The sequence below is a fragment of the Volvox carteri genome, assembly GCF_000143455.1.
Source record: "Volvox carteri f. nagariensis unplaced genomic scaffold VOLCAscaffold_5, whole genome shotgun sequence".
Classification (NCBI taxonomy): domain Eukaryota; kingdom Viridiplantae; phylum Chlorophyta; class Chlorophyceae; order Chlamydomonadales; family Volvocaceae; genus Volvox; species Volvox carteri.
In genome coordinates, this window is record NW_003307548.1 from 1,041,220 (window position 1) to 1,057,255 (window position 16,036).

The following is a 16,036-nucleotide window of genomic DNA, read 5'->3' on the forward strand; positions in this document are numbered from 1 at the left end:
ACTACCACCTTCAAACTACTTATCACAAAATGTTGACTTGCGCTTTTTGGAATCCCCAACGCACCGTAAACCTTTTAGACCTTGAAGTGACGGCGACCCGTGCCCATATTTCTTGCCCGAGGTCGCCACAGAGTCTATGGTGAAGGTGAGCACGTGAGGTAACAGCCCCGCGACTGCGCAAGACCACCTTATGACAGGCAGTGATGATGGGAATAAGCGGGAGCTAATACTGCATAATTGCTTCTGCACGGTTTGTGCTTTCGCCACAGCCATGGGGGACGTAGGAAACATGGCCAAATAGACGGTTGCTTCCCGATGCATATTACAAAACCCCTCGCATGCATGCGGCAGTCTGGGTTGATGTCCTGGCAGTTGCGAAAGCGCCCAGGAGGCCACCCAGGGCAGGGTGACCCCTTTGCAGTTCCCCAGCCAGCCCCTCCTGCCCCGAACCGAGCAGTAGCACATCTGCCCTCTCCGGGACGTACCCTGCACAAGCCCAGGGATGACGGACAACGCACAGGTTCAAGGACTCGTTGGTAAATGACGTTGATGATCACCGGGTGGGCATAATTCTTGCGATGCAGCATAATCCTGACCCGATTAGCGGCCTATGTACCAGGGTTCTATCCCGGTGCACTGGGACCCGAAAGGATAACTGCACCATATGCTGTTTATCAGGATTGCGCTCGCGAAGATTAGGCGCCACGGTGTGGTGGTCTGCCCTGTCACCTGGACAGCCGGACTCACCTCCTCGGCAGGCTCTATCCAGGCCTCGTATCCAGATATAGACGGTGCCCGAGTTGGGCTCAGGCCCGATCTTGTGCCTGTTGCAATTCCTTTTGTATGTCTTAACCCGACCCCGCGGCAAACATTTGAACAGTACTTTCTAAACCTAGACGCACGAGCTACAGGACCGCTTTTCCGTCCTAGATTCCGCGCTTACCCGCAAAGATGCCGGGTCCCACCCAAGCTCTCAGCGCCTCCAAGCATTGCTGCGCCGCAGCTTCCGCCAGCTGGTGCCCGCACCGGCAGTCTGCCAGCAGCGGCACCAACAGCTGCCGCAGATGGCGCTTGAAACGGGGCTTCCCTGCATAAGGACGCGGACACAGCGGGGTATGGAAAACAGCTTCGAAACACACAGGATATGGTAAGGAAAAGAACTATCGAGACTTCAGGAATAAGCAAAGTACATAAGCTTGCAACAACCCTAAGAAAAAACCGTATGAAGCAAACAGGGTCGGACCCAAGTGGCGAAAGATGGGATCAGGGAAGGTTAGATGAAGCCCGGCTTAAGATCGCGCGGTGGCAAATCCGATGCGTATCCGATGCGTATGGGGTTGCACCTTCACAACAACCCCTGGCAGCGTTGCCCATCCCTTGGGCAACCGCGTTGCACATGCATATAGCTCCTGCCCTTGGAAGGAGACTTTAATGGACGGCTTTCTAACCACTTTCATCCAGGTTTCCAGGTCTGTATTGGCGTGGACCAAGTTCTGTGCATTCTTACCGATTGCTTCCCCGATTGCCTTGAGCGAGCGCCACACTGTCTCATGCAGGTTAAAGGCGTGCTGGAAGGTGCCCAGGCTGCCCAGCTCCACCAGGGCTGAGGGAGGGTGGTGGGATAACCGGGTAAGGACGAGAGGAGGATCAGCGCGATGAGACCAGGACCATCATTTGTGGGGGTTTACATCCTTAAAGGTTATAAAGTAATTTGAGAATCAAATAAAACTATTAATAAGTATATTATAATATAGTATAATATAATATGAATTTAAGGAACTTGGAAAAGGCCGAAATTACCCAGTAAATCCGAGCAGCATGTGAAGTTTTATTTATTGATGAAAAAGGTAATGAGCGTGCAAGGAACAAGGTGCCGTATGGTTGACGATGGTTATATGGTACAAAAGGGACGTAATGAGGCAATAAATGAAGGTCACCATAGGCATATTGATAATGTTATATCACTCCATTATGCTCATTACATATTAGCGTATATAATATAATATAATATAATATAATATAATATAATATAATATAATATAATATAATATAATATAATATAATATAATATAATATAATATAATATAATATAACATAACATAATAAACATAACATAACATAATAAACATAACATAACATAACATAACATAACATCATATAATATAATATTATATTATACAATTCCGAAAGTATGCTTACGGCTAACTGTTTTAGGAATCGTTGGAAGGTTGTGGGAGGACCCAAAAGGACAATGAAATTGTTTTGTTTGTGATTATGAGGCCACATTCCTCTTAAGGACAAAGAAACCATCCGGTCTACCGTACGTATTGCATGCCGTACAATCCTATAAAATTCGATAAAACGCTTCAGAGAACGAACGGACAAATTGTGATTGAAAATAATTTCCATTTAACTTTCAAACCCATGGAAAAACCATGCGAACATACCCAGAACCAAAGATTGCCCCTCCGTGGTTCCTTAGTCCCCACACTGCTCACTAAACGCCTCGAAGTTACTGCCTTACCGCTGCCCACCTGCCAACACGGGACACCCGCAACTGAGCCCCTCTGCCCTCTCTGTGCGCTTCATTTTCCGGAGCCGATCTGCTGCGCCCACGACTTCATCCGCTGCCTTCCATACTTCCACCCGGCCGGCCGCCACGTTCTTTTCGTTATCCCTACCCGGTTGCTGAGGATAAACATCAAAATATCGTGTACCCCATGGTAAAAGAATGTAAAAGAGACGGGTCCGCGCCAACCCCTGGCCCTGCCGAACACGCACAGTACGACAAGCCTGTAAACTTCTGGGCGTGATTTCGGAGGTTCACCGTTTCGACTCCTCTTTCAAGGGATTGTTAAATTAGTAACACGAGTCTAGCATCCTTCTAGATGGCGCCACCCTCACCCTTGTGAAAAAGGATTTTCATGCATGCGCATCAGCGGCGGAGTCCGAAGCATCCTAGGCCCTAATATGTTATATACAGGTTGGAAGGGCCAAGGCGGTCCATTCCGGAAATGTTGCCCCATCTAGGTTCATTCATGGCGACAATGACAATTACGATCACATTTTACCTTCTTGAAGTCTGCAATACTTTAGCTCTAGAGTTGTAGTACAGGTTGTAGTACCAATTTAGTGATTTGGCGCCTTCGAAAGAAATTGCAAATGTCGAAGAAAAAAGTCAGGCCTCCACATGCACTCATCCACTCCGTGCCGGACAGTCGTTGTTGGAAGGCTATACCTCTTCCCATAGTAGCTTCAAAAACAATTTTAGTAAGCGATTTTCGATACTTATCAAGATCGATATTTTCCTGACAAACTACCCTCCTCGATAGTACCCAAGGCTATGATAGCGGCCGTTAAGCGTCTTCGGGCCTATAAAAATGAAGCGGACGGTCATGGCGCAACGAATAAGAGGAATGATGAAGAGTCAGCATCCCAGCAAACGTCCTGAGAACAATTACTATTAAGCAGGCTAGCTTTGTCGTCTTCTCGTTTAGTACTGTCCTTACGGTGCAACGCGAATCATTGGAATATTGCTAATCAGCATGGGAAGACCCGGACGATTTTTAGCAACTCTACAACTAACTCGCAGTCCTTGTAAATTACGCAATCCAATTACCAATCCCAAGGTTCCCGGAAGAACCAATAATTGCGTGCAGCAGCAAATGTACGCTACTGAAGGGAAACAGATAGCACTGACTATCTGCGTCCATTGCAAGGAAGCAACAAGGAAAACTGGGGAGCCATGATAGAAAACAGCCGCGCATTGCCATGCCAGCCGACAAAGGGAGTTTGGACAGAGGGAGGTCAAGGAGGACAGCACACCTGCCTCATTACACAGCATACATTATCTGCAGCACGGACAGATGGGAACTTCCCAGCTCTGTATGATGTGTGGATAGGAGGGTATTTCGAGGGCACCCTCATCCAGTCACCCTAGCCATCTTCTCAGTGGATCGCTCAGGTTCAGCACCCACCACCGGCATCCAACGGAATCTGACGGATCAACGGCGACTCAACTCCGTTCCTAGTCAGCTCGCAGGTCAACTTTATCCCAGGTCACCACCGTCCATCGACTCGGGGCACTATTACCTTCCACCATCAGGAGGAGTTTCGACCCTGGCACGTCTCGATCCCGGAACCTTCGGGGGCATTAGTATGTGCTTTACCAGTAGTGCCTGACCTTGAATGCACCAGCAGACGTCCATGACCGTGACTTTGCGCTTATACGCGAAACACATGCATATGGGATAGGGCCCTACCCACCTTCCAGATGCGCATCTGCCACTGCTTGCGGCCGCACTGCCGCCAACTCGCGAAGAAGGTGCACTGCGCCATCTGACACCTCCCAGGGCTCCTTGTCCCTGTGAACTCGCGGGTATAGATGTACGAGGACCGTCCAAGACGGGAAGAACCATCACCGGCCCATTTCAGTACACGGGTCACACCACAGTGCGGACCAAGGCGGCAAGCAGACTTGCGCGAGCGCATTGCCATGCAGGAAAATAGAAACCAAAGGGAGACGCCTAGGCACAAGGGCAGCTTAACAGACGTAAAAACAAGCAGTACGGAGGACCTCCGCAACATAACCGGAGTCCGAGCAGGTCAATCCGAGGTGCCATGCCCATAACCGCAAAACATGGCAACCATCTTCCCACCCGAGGGCCCAGATCCTGCCTTCGCCTGTCCTGCGAGCGGGTAGAGTCTGTTATTGTAGCTCCTTGGCGCCAAGCGCCGTGTCCAGAGATACAATATGGCTTGCGTAGACAGCCTCGGTTTGATGCTTCAGAGGTTGTTCCTTCCCCGGTTCCGGACCTTCCTTGTCGCCCATTTAGTATCCATCACTCGAAGTCCAATCCCAGCCTCGCTGCTTCTTTAGTCATGGACGCGATGCCCTCAGCAAGCCGTGGTGCCCTCGGGGCAATCTATTGAATCCCAGCACTGGAACTTCCGCCCTGTCCTCACCTGCTGAATCCATGGTCCATGCATCCGTCGCTACGGATAAGGTACGAGGTGGAGAAGCGGGCCATAAGGGAGCCACAACTGAACATCTCCTGGTCCGAGTGAACCTGGACGGAAGACCGCATGTATTCATAAATAGTAAAGGACCATCGCTTTCGTTTTACTAGCCTGTACGGATTCTGGGATAGGGTGTTGGGAAAAGGATCGTGTGTGCAGGTCGGTCGGTGCTCAGAACGCGATCAAATTGGCCCTAACCAGGTGTGGTCAGCTTAGCTGGACCGAATCCCTCCAAGACGAACGATTTAATGGTGGGGTGGTTGGACCTTTAACTGTCAAGGGCGTGATGGTCGACCACACACCAGCAACCCTTCGTCCCTCACTTGCCCTGAGCTTTCCTTTCCCCTAACTTACCTCCCCGAGGGTCTGCCGTAGGGCCCAGGCTCCATACACCACTTCCCTAACCCACATAGTCATGAACAAATAAAATCGTCCCACACCCCCTGCAATTGCCCGCCCACAAGCTTCCATGAAACTCAAGCCTCGCGCCGGCGGCCGTTGCCGCCCCAGTTGCCAACCCCCATCCCAGTCACTCGCCTGCCGGTCATTGTCACGAGCCTTGCGCGCTGCCACCCCAAACCTTGTCTCGTTGCTCAACCCCGAGTACTTGGTGCTCTCCGCAGGTTGCTCCCGTGCCCGGAGCAGCATGTCGTCCAGGGCGGCAAGCAATGCAGGGAGGACATCGTCACCGTAGGCACGAAGCGCCTGGGCAGCAGAAGGGAAAGATTTAGATGGGAAAACGCAAGATTACGGGAAGAAGGCCTGCAGAGGGGGGGAAACAGCAGACTCGCATAATTTTGGTTTAAAACGGTGTGAAAGGCATGACAGTTAAATGAAAATGGAAAGGATTGTAGTTCGCAGACGCAAGCACTCCCAGATCCAGACTCAATCAGCTGTGCAGTGATACCTCAGACGTGTTGCTTGTCAGGCTGGCCGTCTCCTGAAGGTTGTCAGATTTCCGAAACCCACCCGCTGAAGGTTTCGCCGTACACAACCGGAGCCATAGAACTGTCGCACCTTAAACGCAAGAAAACTTTGCCCTGGGTGAGGATAGTAGCGGACTGTACTTTCATGCTCATTCAGCGCAGGTCAGGTACCGCTTCAACCCCCTCCTAATAAACAACCAGCACGGGTAAGGAAAAGACCGATGATGTGCCGAAGTGCCGCAAGTGACTGGCAAACAGGCAAGTTGCAAGGGTAAGCGTACATGATGGCATTAGGCATTGAGCATCAAGCATTACATGTTGCACTGACTGTACTGGCCAGTAACATGTATAACATAAATCTCCCCACGACATGCTGGCAAGTTCCAAAATCGTACGAACAGGCGGCATCCATCAAGTTCAGCGATCTAAGATGGACAGGATTACCGAGAGGTTTTGCGTTTTAGGAAATATAAGCGTGGCGTCCATACTGCTGCTGGTCGTCCACCGCGTAAATATTTAAACTGGATATGCAGATAACTTGGTTTTTTGATACAGCTTCAAACGTTTTTTCCAAGAAAGCTGAAAATTGGCGGCCGCACCCTCGCCGCCTTCGGAACTAAATTGATCTAGTTGGCATCAGCGCCTGCCACTCCAGCCAACAAAGGCATCTTAATAAGCATATAGGGGTCATCGCCGCTGCGAGCAACGTCGAGTGCAACGGCCTGCTCGCTCATTTCAAAGCGCAACCGGACCCCGTGGGTATCCGTCAGGGTCAATCGGTTGGCCGGGCTGTTTCTCTCTTAAATCTCGCATCCATTGCTGGATACTAAACGGTTGGCAAGTGACCACTGCTCCCGCTATACATGGATCCATACCTTAGCCAGAGCTACTGCGCTGTTGGCCCTCACGGTGGGAATGTTGTCCGCCAGGTGCGCCAGCCACAACCCCAGCATCTCTCCCGCCAGATGCCGCATCTCCTCAGGGTACGCCAGAACGGCTCTGCAGAAGCATGACCAAACATGGGTGTGAAATACGGATGGAGCGGAGTGGGACTTGGCGGACCGCAGCTTGACCGGAGGTGGCGTGGGTTTGCGGACGGCTGAGTCGGTGGGTAGACGGGTACCGGCAGGGCAAACGCGAGCACTTGCAGAGGTTAACGCGCTTGCATGGAGAAGGCGAACTGCAGGACGCGATCTTCGTCTCGCCATGTCCGAGCCACCCGGCGCCCTCTGCCTGGACTCGCGGCACCCACCTTCCCGCTGCGATGCATGCTGCGTCTCGTACCGGCCAGCTCATGTCCTTGAAGCATACCACCAGCGAGCGGAATAGAGCGGGTACGTGAGGGGATACTGCGGCTCGGTCCACCTTGAGGCAAAGGGTGAATTAAGGGCGTGCGGGCACGGAATCAAGTGTAATTGCAGCTAGTCGGGAAACCAATTTTGCGTTTCCTGGTGGGCATACCGGCGGAGAAAAGAGACCAGCAGGATTGACTTTTCCTTAAACTGCTAAATGTAACTGAAAGATGACAGTGATACATAGTAATGATACATAGTAGTGACACATAATAGTATTGGAATGTCCGATGAAGGGGTGCGATGCGTAATAAATGCATAAAAAAACTGTGCAGCAAAGGCCCACAGATGATGTAACGGCCAGGAAAGCAGACGTCCGCCAAATACGCGCCAAAAAACTGTTCAGTGGGAGGATACAGAGTTTCCCACCGTGGTCTCTTTTCACTATTGGAGGCACACAGGCAAACAGGCAGGTTATGGCCTATAATTAATCCAACCGGGCATCAGCGTCGCGTCCCTTGCACTCCGGCCCAAAGGCTTGTGTTACCTCCATGCGCGAAACTGTGGGCAATCAAAACACTATGAAAACTTAAATGGGTATCAGACAGTTTCATAAGCCCAACAGAATTCCTAGGAATTCCAGGATTAAATCTTAGCGACGGAACGACTTGCGATTCATCATGAACAAAAGGGTAGAAAGCTGTGCGCCCGTCTTCAACCCGACCACGCCCCCCACCTTTTCCATGAGCTCCGCAATGCAGGCGCACGCTGCCTCCCTTACGGCGTGGTTATTGGCTCTTGACTGCAATATGTAGTGCGCCACCACAAAGTTAATGTGCCGGGCCACCGCAGCGCGCCCGCCGTCCCCCATCACCCGCCGCCATGTCTCCTGAGCGTACAGCCGCACACCCTCAGCCACGTAGTACCTGCGAGATGCCCAAGAAAGAAGTCGGCAAGCCGCAGGAATTAAGCGCAAGACAACGAAAGCCTTAGCGCAGCAGGCGGCCAGCCAGGCGTAACAATAATCGGCAAGCAGATGGTGGTATTACAGCAGCTCAGCACTGGGGCAGAGGCACCCCAACTCTGGTGGTGTGGCTGACGGAATGGAGGCAGCGTCTTAGCCTGTATCTGAGCACCTGACTACACCATCCCTTCCAGACTGCCATGCAGCCACCCGTGCTTCAATTGGAAGCATGGAAAGGACACGTCAGCCCCTTGACCGACTACACCATCCCAACCTGTTGAGGCACATGGGTGGCAGCAACACCGGCATCAGCGCCTCGCGCTCCTCCCCCTCTTCCAACCATTCCAGCAGGGACCGGGTAGATACGCAGGCCGCGTAGCGGACCTGAGGGAAGGGGTGAGCCATTTGGGTTTGTGCCATCCTTCCACGCTTCAGGTGCAGTTGATAAGATGCTTAGGCCTGTGCAACGGAAATACGACACGGAACCCAAGAGAGGATCGTCACGGCCCCCCCCCGCAGCTCCATAGGTCACCTGGCTCCAGTTGTCTCCCATACCGTCCGCCAGTCGCTCCGCCACCTGGCCCGAGATGGCGGCCAGGCGGGGACCCCGCAGCGCCTCACACACGGTGCACATGGTCAGGTGACCCGTCTCGCGAACGAACCTGCCGAGAATACACAGAGCAGGGCAAGGGACAATGGCAAGTAAATGACGCATTGCTAGGCGCTCAAAATAACTACCACCTGTCTCATATCCTCGCAGGTTGCGAAGTTGTTTCCCCTGCAACCCGCAATATTTCAGAACCCTCCCTGTAATGCACAATTGCCACACCGCCAAAATCCCTTGTACTTAAAGCAAACAACGCGAGATAACAGGCTGCGAGGGAAATATAGCGCATAAGTTAGCTTGATCGGTAAGCTAGCTTCTATATTTAAAAAAATAAGGAAACTCGTAGCAGAGGTTACCTCCTCTGTTTTAGTCAGTCAGATTTCTCTAGCCCGCATTCCATTTCGCCAGTCAGGGTCCTCTGGCATACATTCCGACGGAGTTATGTCTGGGATCCGTTGAAAGCATGTCCTATATATATATGAAACACAGTCGCGTGTTTCCCGTCATTTCTCCGGCCAACGTTCTTTGACATATACTCGTAGCCGGTGGATCTATCTTTCCATAACCGCAGGCACTACCTTTCACACCGCGATACCATGCGATGAGGTCGCACCTGTTGGGGTGGTGCAAAGCCTTGTACAGCAGCTCCCGTAGTGGCCCGTCCAAAAGAGGCCCTATGGCGGGGCCACATCCCTCCACGAGAGCCTGCAGCGCCTTCATGCTAGTTTCCAGACACTTCCAGCCTTCGGTGGCGTGACGCATCTCGCCATGACCGGGCCGGACCTTGCGGTACGTGCTCTGGACGACGGGCAGGCATTGTTTGCGTGGATATTTTCTTTCTTTCAAGATACAATAGTAGACACACAATATCCGAAGCAGCACACAGTGTGTGGTTATAGGTTGTGGTGGCAAAGGCAGGGCTTCGAGCAGCCAAGCTCCTCCTATCCGCTCACCTAGCCACGCACCTAGGAGTAGGCTGTGCAATATTGCTGTGCGGTTAGTTCCAAAGATTGTTTATAGCCTGGCGCTGGCAGTGCTTAGCTGCTGCGGCGCCAGTCCCAAGCAGCCCTGACAACAATTGCTGAAACCCCATTCTCCATGGATGTTTGGGTAAAAGGAAAAAGCGGATGCCTATATAGTAAAGGCAAGCCTGAATGCCATGTGAAATAACCTCCACCTTGGATGGGCAGGGGGGTTGCGTTATAATCCCTGGCAATAACCTACCTGCAGCAGCATGGTGACCAGGCTCCCGCCGCTGCCGCTGGACTCTGTGGACCGGCTGACCTGCAAGTCCCTCTGCCCGCTACTGGCCCCGACGCGGCTTACGCCACAGCCAGCGTCGCTGCTCCCTTCCAGTTGGGATGGCAGCTCCCCCCCCTGTCGCCATCCATTTGCTTCCTCTAGCTGAGCCGGCTGCATCACTTCCTGCGCCTTCATCTCAGCTGCAGGACCAGGACCTGACAGCTCCCCCGTTGTCTCCGCCTCCGTTTCCTCCCTGGCCGCCATCATAAACGGCGATGAGGGTCGCTCCACAGGGGATCCGGGCAGTGCAGGGGACTCCGTGACGAAATCCACCATCGGGGCTGTGCGGAGCCGCTGGCCGTCGGGGCCTTCCGCCTCCTCGTCCGCGTCCTCAGCGCGGTCCTTTGCTCGACATAGACAAACAGGCATCATCCCAAAGCCTCATACCTTTGAAATTCGCAACAAAAAGGGACCATATCCATGCACAGCCCTGCAGCTTCCTAATCCATACGGATTTATCTCTTAAGGTCGACTCCCGGTGTCAAGGGATTCGTGCTCAGAGTCAGGACTTACAAACCGCCCCGTTTTGGACTCTGAAAATCGATGTTACGAGCTAGCGAAGCACACTTCGCTACTCACAAAATTCTTGCTGATGCTCTCCAGCACCTGGGGTAGGCAAGCCTCCACTATGGCCATACCCTGGCGCCGTGCAAGTGCCTGGGTCGGAAAAAGGGGAGAAATTGGCGATGGCCGGTTCAGTGATATCATGCCTGCGCGAAGAGTATCCGAATGCAAGGGTGGATTTCGTGAGACCCAGGGCTTGGCCCAAAGCCCGATTCTACGGGGAGGGAACACATATCAATTACATGTCGTTCTCTATGTTGGCCGGTTGGCCAGCTCAGCTCGCATTCTCAACACCGTCACCACTCTTGGAGGACCGCATGTCGACTACATACATACCCTCCTCCATGTTCGGCATCAAGTAAAGACAGGCCCCTGCATCATCCCGCATCCCCCGCGTGGGTGCTTATCCAAGGCCGCTCGTTCCAACCTTGAGGCAGTCTCCCACCGCCAGCCGCACTCGGACCTGACGCAGCATGAATGAAGGCGAGTAACATGATTTAAACTTGGACCAAGGCATACATACGCAGCAACTCGGAATGCCATGCATAGCGAGGGCGATAGGTTGGCGGCTGCGTTGCCAACATCAGGGCGCTAGGATGCAGCAGGGTCTGGTGCCCCGGGGTTCCAGAACGCACAGAACGCTGGATTTCTCGCGCTCAACTGCCTCGACGGATGGTGATAGCGCAGCAGCGTGGGGCGGCCTGCAAGCCTACCGGTTGACAACGTACATATGTATCGCAAAATGCATTGGCGTAGCTGTGGCGTGGAAGCCCTACTGCATCTGTATGATAGGTGGATTCCCAGGTTCGCTGCCCTACCTCGCTATCCTCCAGCAGCTCCATTGCCGCTAGCCGTAACTGCTCTAGGAAGGGTTCATCGGCTTGCGTCATGTCCACATAAACCTGAGGGCAAGTTATATGTATGGGTTAGGCGGGTTGCCATAAGGACTAGGACCAGGGGTCGTTAAAAGCTGGAATAGTGCTCTGTCAGACCATCTCACTAGGATTGAATAGCACTAGGAGCTCAAACAGCCCCACCATGTGTCCATGTTCAACACTCCTTGCTACTACGCCATTTGGCTCGCGGTAGTGTGTGGGTCCGCTGCTTGAGCCATTGCCGCATGGTGCCGTAAATTATGTTTCTGGTGTGCACAGAATGGAATCTGGCACTGCTCATGGGAGGTGTGCGAGCACTTTGGATACGTGTCGGGGGCGCGGGAGCCGGCTAGAGGCAGGGTCCTCCCTTGCAGGCTTATAGGGGGTCGCACTCCCGCCTGCAGGGGTGTATTAAACCACACTTACCTCGAGAGACACGGAAGCTGTTTGCAGCCCCGTCAAATTAATATGCGTACCTTGGCACCCATGAGGCCACCGAGTTTCTTCTCCCATGCCTGCTGAGCCAAAAGCCCCAGTAATCCTGTTTCCACAGCACTTTGCTTCGCGCCTGTAAGGCAGTCAACGAGGCAAGGCCAAAAGGTATTATTATCAAGCTGCACCCCGTAGTTACAATTATCCGTGGGTTGGCATAGTTCCCTGAAATTTGTACAGTCTTACCTTCTCCCTTCAGGAAAACAGACAAATTATATAGTCCTTTCTCGCGCTGCAAGTGCTTTTGGTTGCCAAGCAACTCCAATACCTCTGCAAGGGGTGGAGTGTTAAGCGCCATTGGATATTTAACTATGCAATTTAATGACTATCTCTTCTTTCCCTAAGTACACGCCTTCGCGGCCAAACAGCACGTATCCCTGTTCTCGTCCCGGGCGGGTGTTTTCCGTGACCAATTGGCTGGCAAGAACCGTACAGCATTCGACACCTTCGCCTTTATGGCCATATTTACCTCGCATACAAATGTTGTTTCGTAATGCGATAATTGGAAGCTGGGACCTTCCCAAGATGCTGCCTCAGCTCGCACTGGGCTAGAAAATCATATCCTTTGACGTCACAGTAATATACATAAAGCCAGTATAGGACTTTTGATGACTCCTGGTTAATCTTAATTACTGCGCCATGAGCCTCTACAATGGCCCGCCGCGCCCAGGTGCACGCGGCGGGAGGGACCAATTCAATTGGGACAATGTTAAGACGGATAAGGATCGAGAATACTACCTAGGCCACTCTGTCAAGGCACTTGCGGGGCGTTGGCAGAAAGGCAGGTTGGTTCGACTTTTGGATTGGAGCCGCGTCGTGTGTGTATGCCATAAGTCCACCTTGCAAAGTGGATTGGCTCCTTGGTGTGCGAGTTATCGCCTCCTCTGTTGATCCAGGCCGGGACGTGTACTGGTACACCCGGGACAAGTCCGCGCAAGATGCGGTTCAGGATGAGATAAAAGCTGTTAAGAAGAGGGAAGAGGAGCTGATGATGGAGGTGAGGGGTTACTATGGCTATTTTATGTTCATGTAATGAGAACGAGTCATACCGCGTTGCCCGTAACACGCAGGTCCTAGGCCTCAAACCTAAGACGGCGAGCAAGCCTGCCCCACAGTTCGACAAGCATGAATTAAACGAATTGATCAAGGGGAGGCAGGAAGAACATGAGCAGCTTGATAAGGTTGATGCGACCGCGCATGAGGCGCAGCGGATGAAGGGGCTGGGCTACGTACTCGGGTGAGAACAGTGCCTTTGGGTATGGCCGTTCCGGCCTGCCCGAGGTCGCCTCACCGTTCTGTCCTATATAAGCGCAAGCTGAACACAGGCCCCGCCCGTTTCACGGACTATGCAATTAAGCAAGTGCACTGCAACCCACATCTCCATAGGCGCTAAGATTGGCACCTCACCCATATGCATATCCATGCACGCATATGCCCGCAGGCCCGGGGTTCCCTCCGAGGCTGTGCACACTACGCTGCCTGGCGTGGGCCACACAGGCCCCGGGCCAAACGCGCAGCAAGCGCCACAGATGCTAGCGTCCGCAGGCGCAGCGGCACCTTCAACTGGCTTGAAGTCAGATGCGAACGTAGCACTGGCTACTCATGGGACTGTGGATCACCTCAAGGCGCTGCGGAGGGCGGAAAAGCGGTCCAGGATGGAAGCCAAAGAGGACGCCAAGAAAGTGAGCAGGGTATATAAGGAACTGCGGTTTGGCTTCATGAGCTATGGGAACAGGCGGGATGATCTGGTAAGGATGGAGATCTGTGGGTGGCGTAAGATGTTCCTTTTCAAAGAGAAGCTGTAACTTACTTTGGAAAGGGGCATAAACAGCCCAATTTCGGTGTTAGGGGAGACATTGGAATATTGCGCGGCACAATGTTAGCAGGTAGCGGGCTGTCCCTTCACCCCGTGCGCATCATGGGCTCCAGTTTTCGCATGGCGCGCCAATCGTCTTCTTGTTGTTCTCGCTGCAACCTACACGGGCGCTTGCAATGAGCCCACGACTGTATTTGCAATGCCACCAGGCTAAGAAGGAAATGAAGAGGTCTAAGAAGGAGCTTAAAAAGGCTCGGAGGGAAGGCGAAGGCGCAAAGACGCAGGGCCGAGGTGGGTGTCTGGAGCCCGTGGAGCGAGGCAATAGCCTCCTGTGGACGCACGATCATGGAAGTCCTACACACTTCCATGATCGTGCGTCCATAGGAGGTACTAGACGTCAGTGTAGCGGCCCCGGTGATGTTGTCGACAGACAGCAAATGCTAATACACGGACGCAATTATAGTCCAAGTCCCCGGACCGGCCGCAGCTACAGCCCACGGAAGCAGCGACACTCCCACCGCGACAGCCGCAGCCCAGGCCGCGACCGACGCCATGTCCGCAGCCGGAGCCGCAGCTGTGAGCCCATGGGGTTCAGGCGTCGGGATCCAGGAATGCAGGCTAAACTATACGGAGGCTTTGCGGCAGGGGACCGGCAAGGGCCTTGTGCATTCGATGCTGCGCGTGGCAACCCTTGGGACGGTCATGGCAGGGGTAACAGCGGCTATGCGAGTGCTGGCGAGTGGGTTGGGCAGGGGTCTAGGGAAGTGGCCGGGGCTGTAGAGCGGGCAGATGCTGGAAGATGCCCAAGGCAACGGCGCCACGACAGTCCGGGGCCGGGCGGGGTGGAAGGGTGCAGCCCGATTAGCAGGCGTGGGGATGGCGGCCGAAGGGGGGCCATTAGCGAGGCTATGGAGCGATGCAGGGACCGGCATCACAGCAGCCGAAGCCGAAGCCCAGATCGCCGCTCTGTTCGTGGGCGGGCATGCTTGTGAAATGAATCATCGTTGACGCGTTGTACGGACCAAGGGTAGCGTGATACCATGGGGAGAATGATGCTTTATTAGATGGGTAGGGGCTTGACGGTCGAGTGGCGAGTTTGGAGGCTTCCCCAGGTAGCACGACATGACGACAAAGAGACACGTCGATGAGGTCCACGATGTTCTTCATGCGGTTATAGCCAGCACGTCCAGCCACTCAAATGGAACTCTGGGTGCGTCCGCTTAAAGCTCCCACCGACATCTTGCAACCCTTTGGAAATGTGGAGCGTGCTGCTTTGCCCTACATCACCTGGCATAAAGCAATCCTTACAGCGGAGCCAGAACGGCTTAGTGCTTGAACCACACGCAGGGGTCTTTCAGCGAGTGTATAAATTGCCTGAAACAGGCGATAAAAACCCAGGATGGGCGTACAAAAATGGCGAGGCACAGCCTTACCACCACTGACAAAAACGGGTGCGAACCCAGAAAAAACAGATGGAGCGCGTCACTTAGGCGCAAAACGCCAAATCCCCCATTCGTACCCAGAAGCTCTAGTGTACGCAAAAGAGCTCACCCAGGAGAGACGGGAGCGCTATCATACGGGAACGATCATGACGATGCAATTACGCAGACCGACGAGGGCACCTAAAATCAGGCACACATGGGCGAAGGATAAGCCCTCACAACAACACACGTGAAACGCGGAACGCGAGGAAGTTGGAAGCGGTGTCTCAGAATGGCCCGCCTGACCGCTCCCCATGATGAAGCCGCCGATCATGAAGTTTGGTAAGGCTATTTACATAAACAGCAAAAACAAAACCACGAGCATACGGAAGTTTTCATTTTTCCAGTAACTATTTTTCTATCTTGCTATTGCGTCGGTTTACCACAGGAGATAAGTAATAATTCCTATTGTATATGTGATTGCATTCCTCAATAAATTCTTCAAGCGAAATACCTCCGGAACGCAATGTTAAGAACCGTTGCATGATATTCAGTAATTCCCTCACCCCACAAATAACTGTCCGGCTCATTATTACTTATTTTACCGCCTATCCAATTATGTTAATGCTCATGAGCGAAGAGAATATAACAATTTGTATGCTTCATGCATTTCGGTAAATAAGCTGTAAAACCATCGTATCCGCGGATTGCTTGCGCCGCATGACGTGCCTGGACATGCTCGGCCCAAGGCCGAAGGC

The 16,036-nt window shown here is 53.0% G+C and overlaps 2 protein-coding genes across 2 annotated transcripts; one reads left to right on the top strand and one right to left on the bottom strand.

The window, feature by feature from the left end:
• Positions 1-15: 15 nt before the first annotated feature.
• Positions 16-12,339, bottom strand: VOLCADRAFT_120428 (uncharacterized protein; the record flags this gene model as incomplete). The annotated part of the gene is made up of 17 exons (XM_002947184.1): positions 16-365; positions 944-1,087; positions 1,508-1,603; positions 4,267-4,364; positions 4,966-5,069; positions 5,425-5,724; positions 6,821-6,944; positions 7,198-7,310; positions 7,974-8,163; positions 8,476-8,585; positions 8,734-8,863; positions 9,422-9,606; positions 10,033-10,452; positions 10,690-10,767; positions 11,493-11,576; positions 12,026-12,117; positions 12,228-12,339. 17 exons carry the CDS (start codon positions 12,337-12,339, stop codon positions 16-18), a joined length of 2,730 nt encoding a protein of 909 aa, XP_002947230.1.
• Positions 12,340-12,680: 341 nt separating this feature from the next.
• VOLCADRAFT_116333 (uncharacterized protein) lies at positions 12,681-14,637 on the top strand (the record flags this gene model as incomplete). The annotated part of the gene is made up of 6 exons (XM_002947051.1): positions 12,681-12,711; positions 12,938-13,038; positions 13,112-13,278; positions 13,483-13,789; positions 14,067-14,148; positions 14,345-14,637. The coding sequence occupies 6 exons, from the start codon at positions 12,681-12,683 to the stop codon at positions 14,635-14,637; spliced, it is 981 nt and encodes a 326-aa protein (XP_002947097.1).
• Between the last annotated feature and the right edge of the window lie 1,399 nt (positions 14,638-16,036).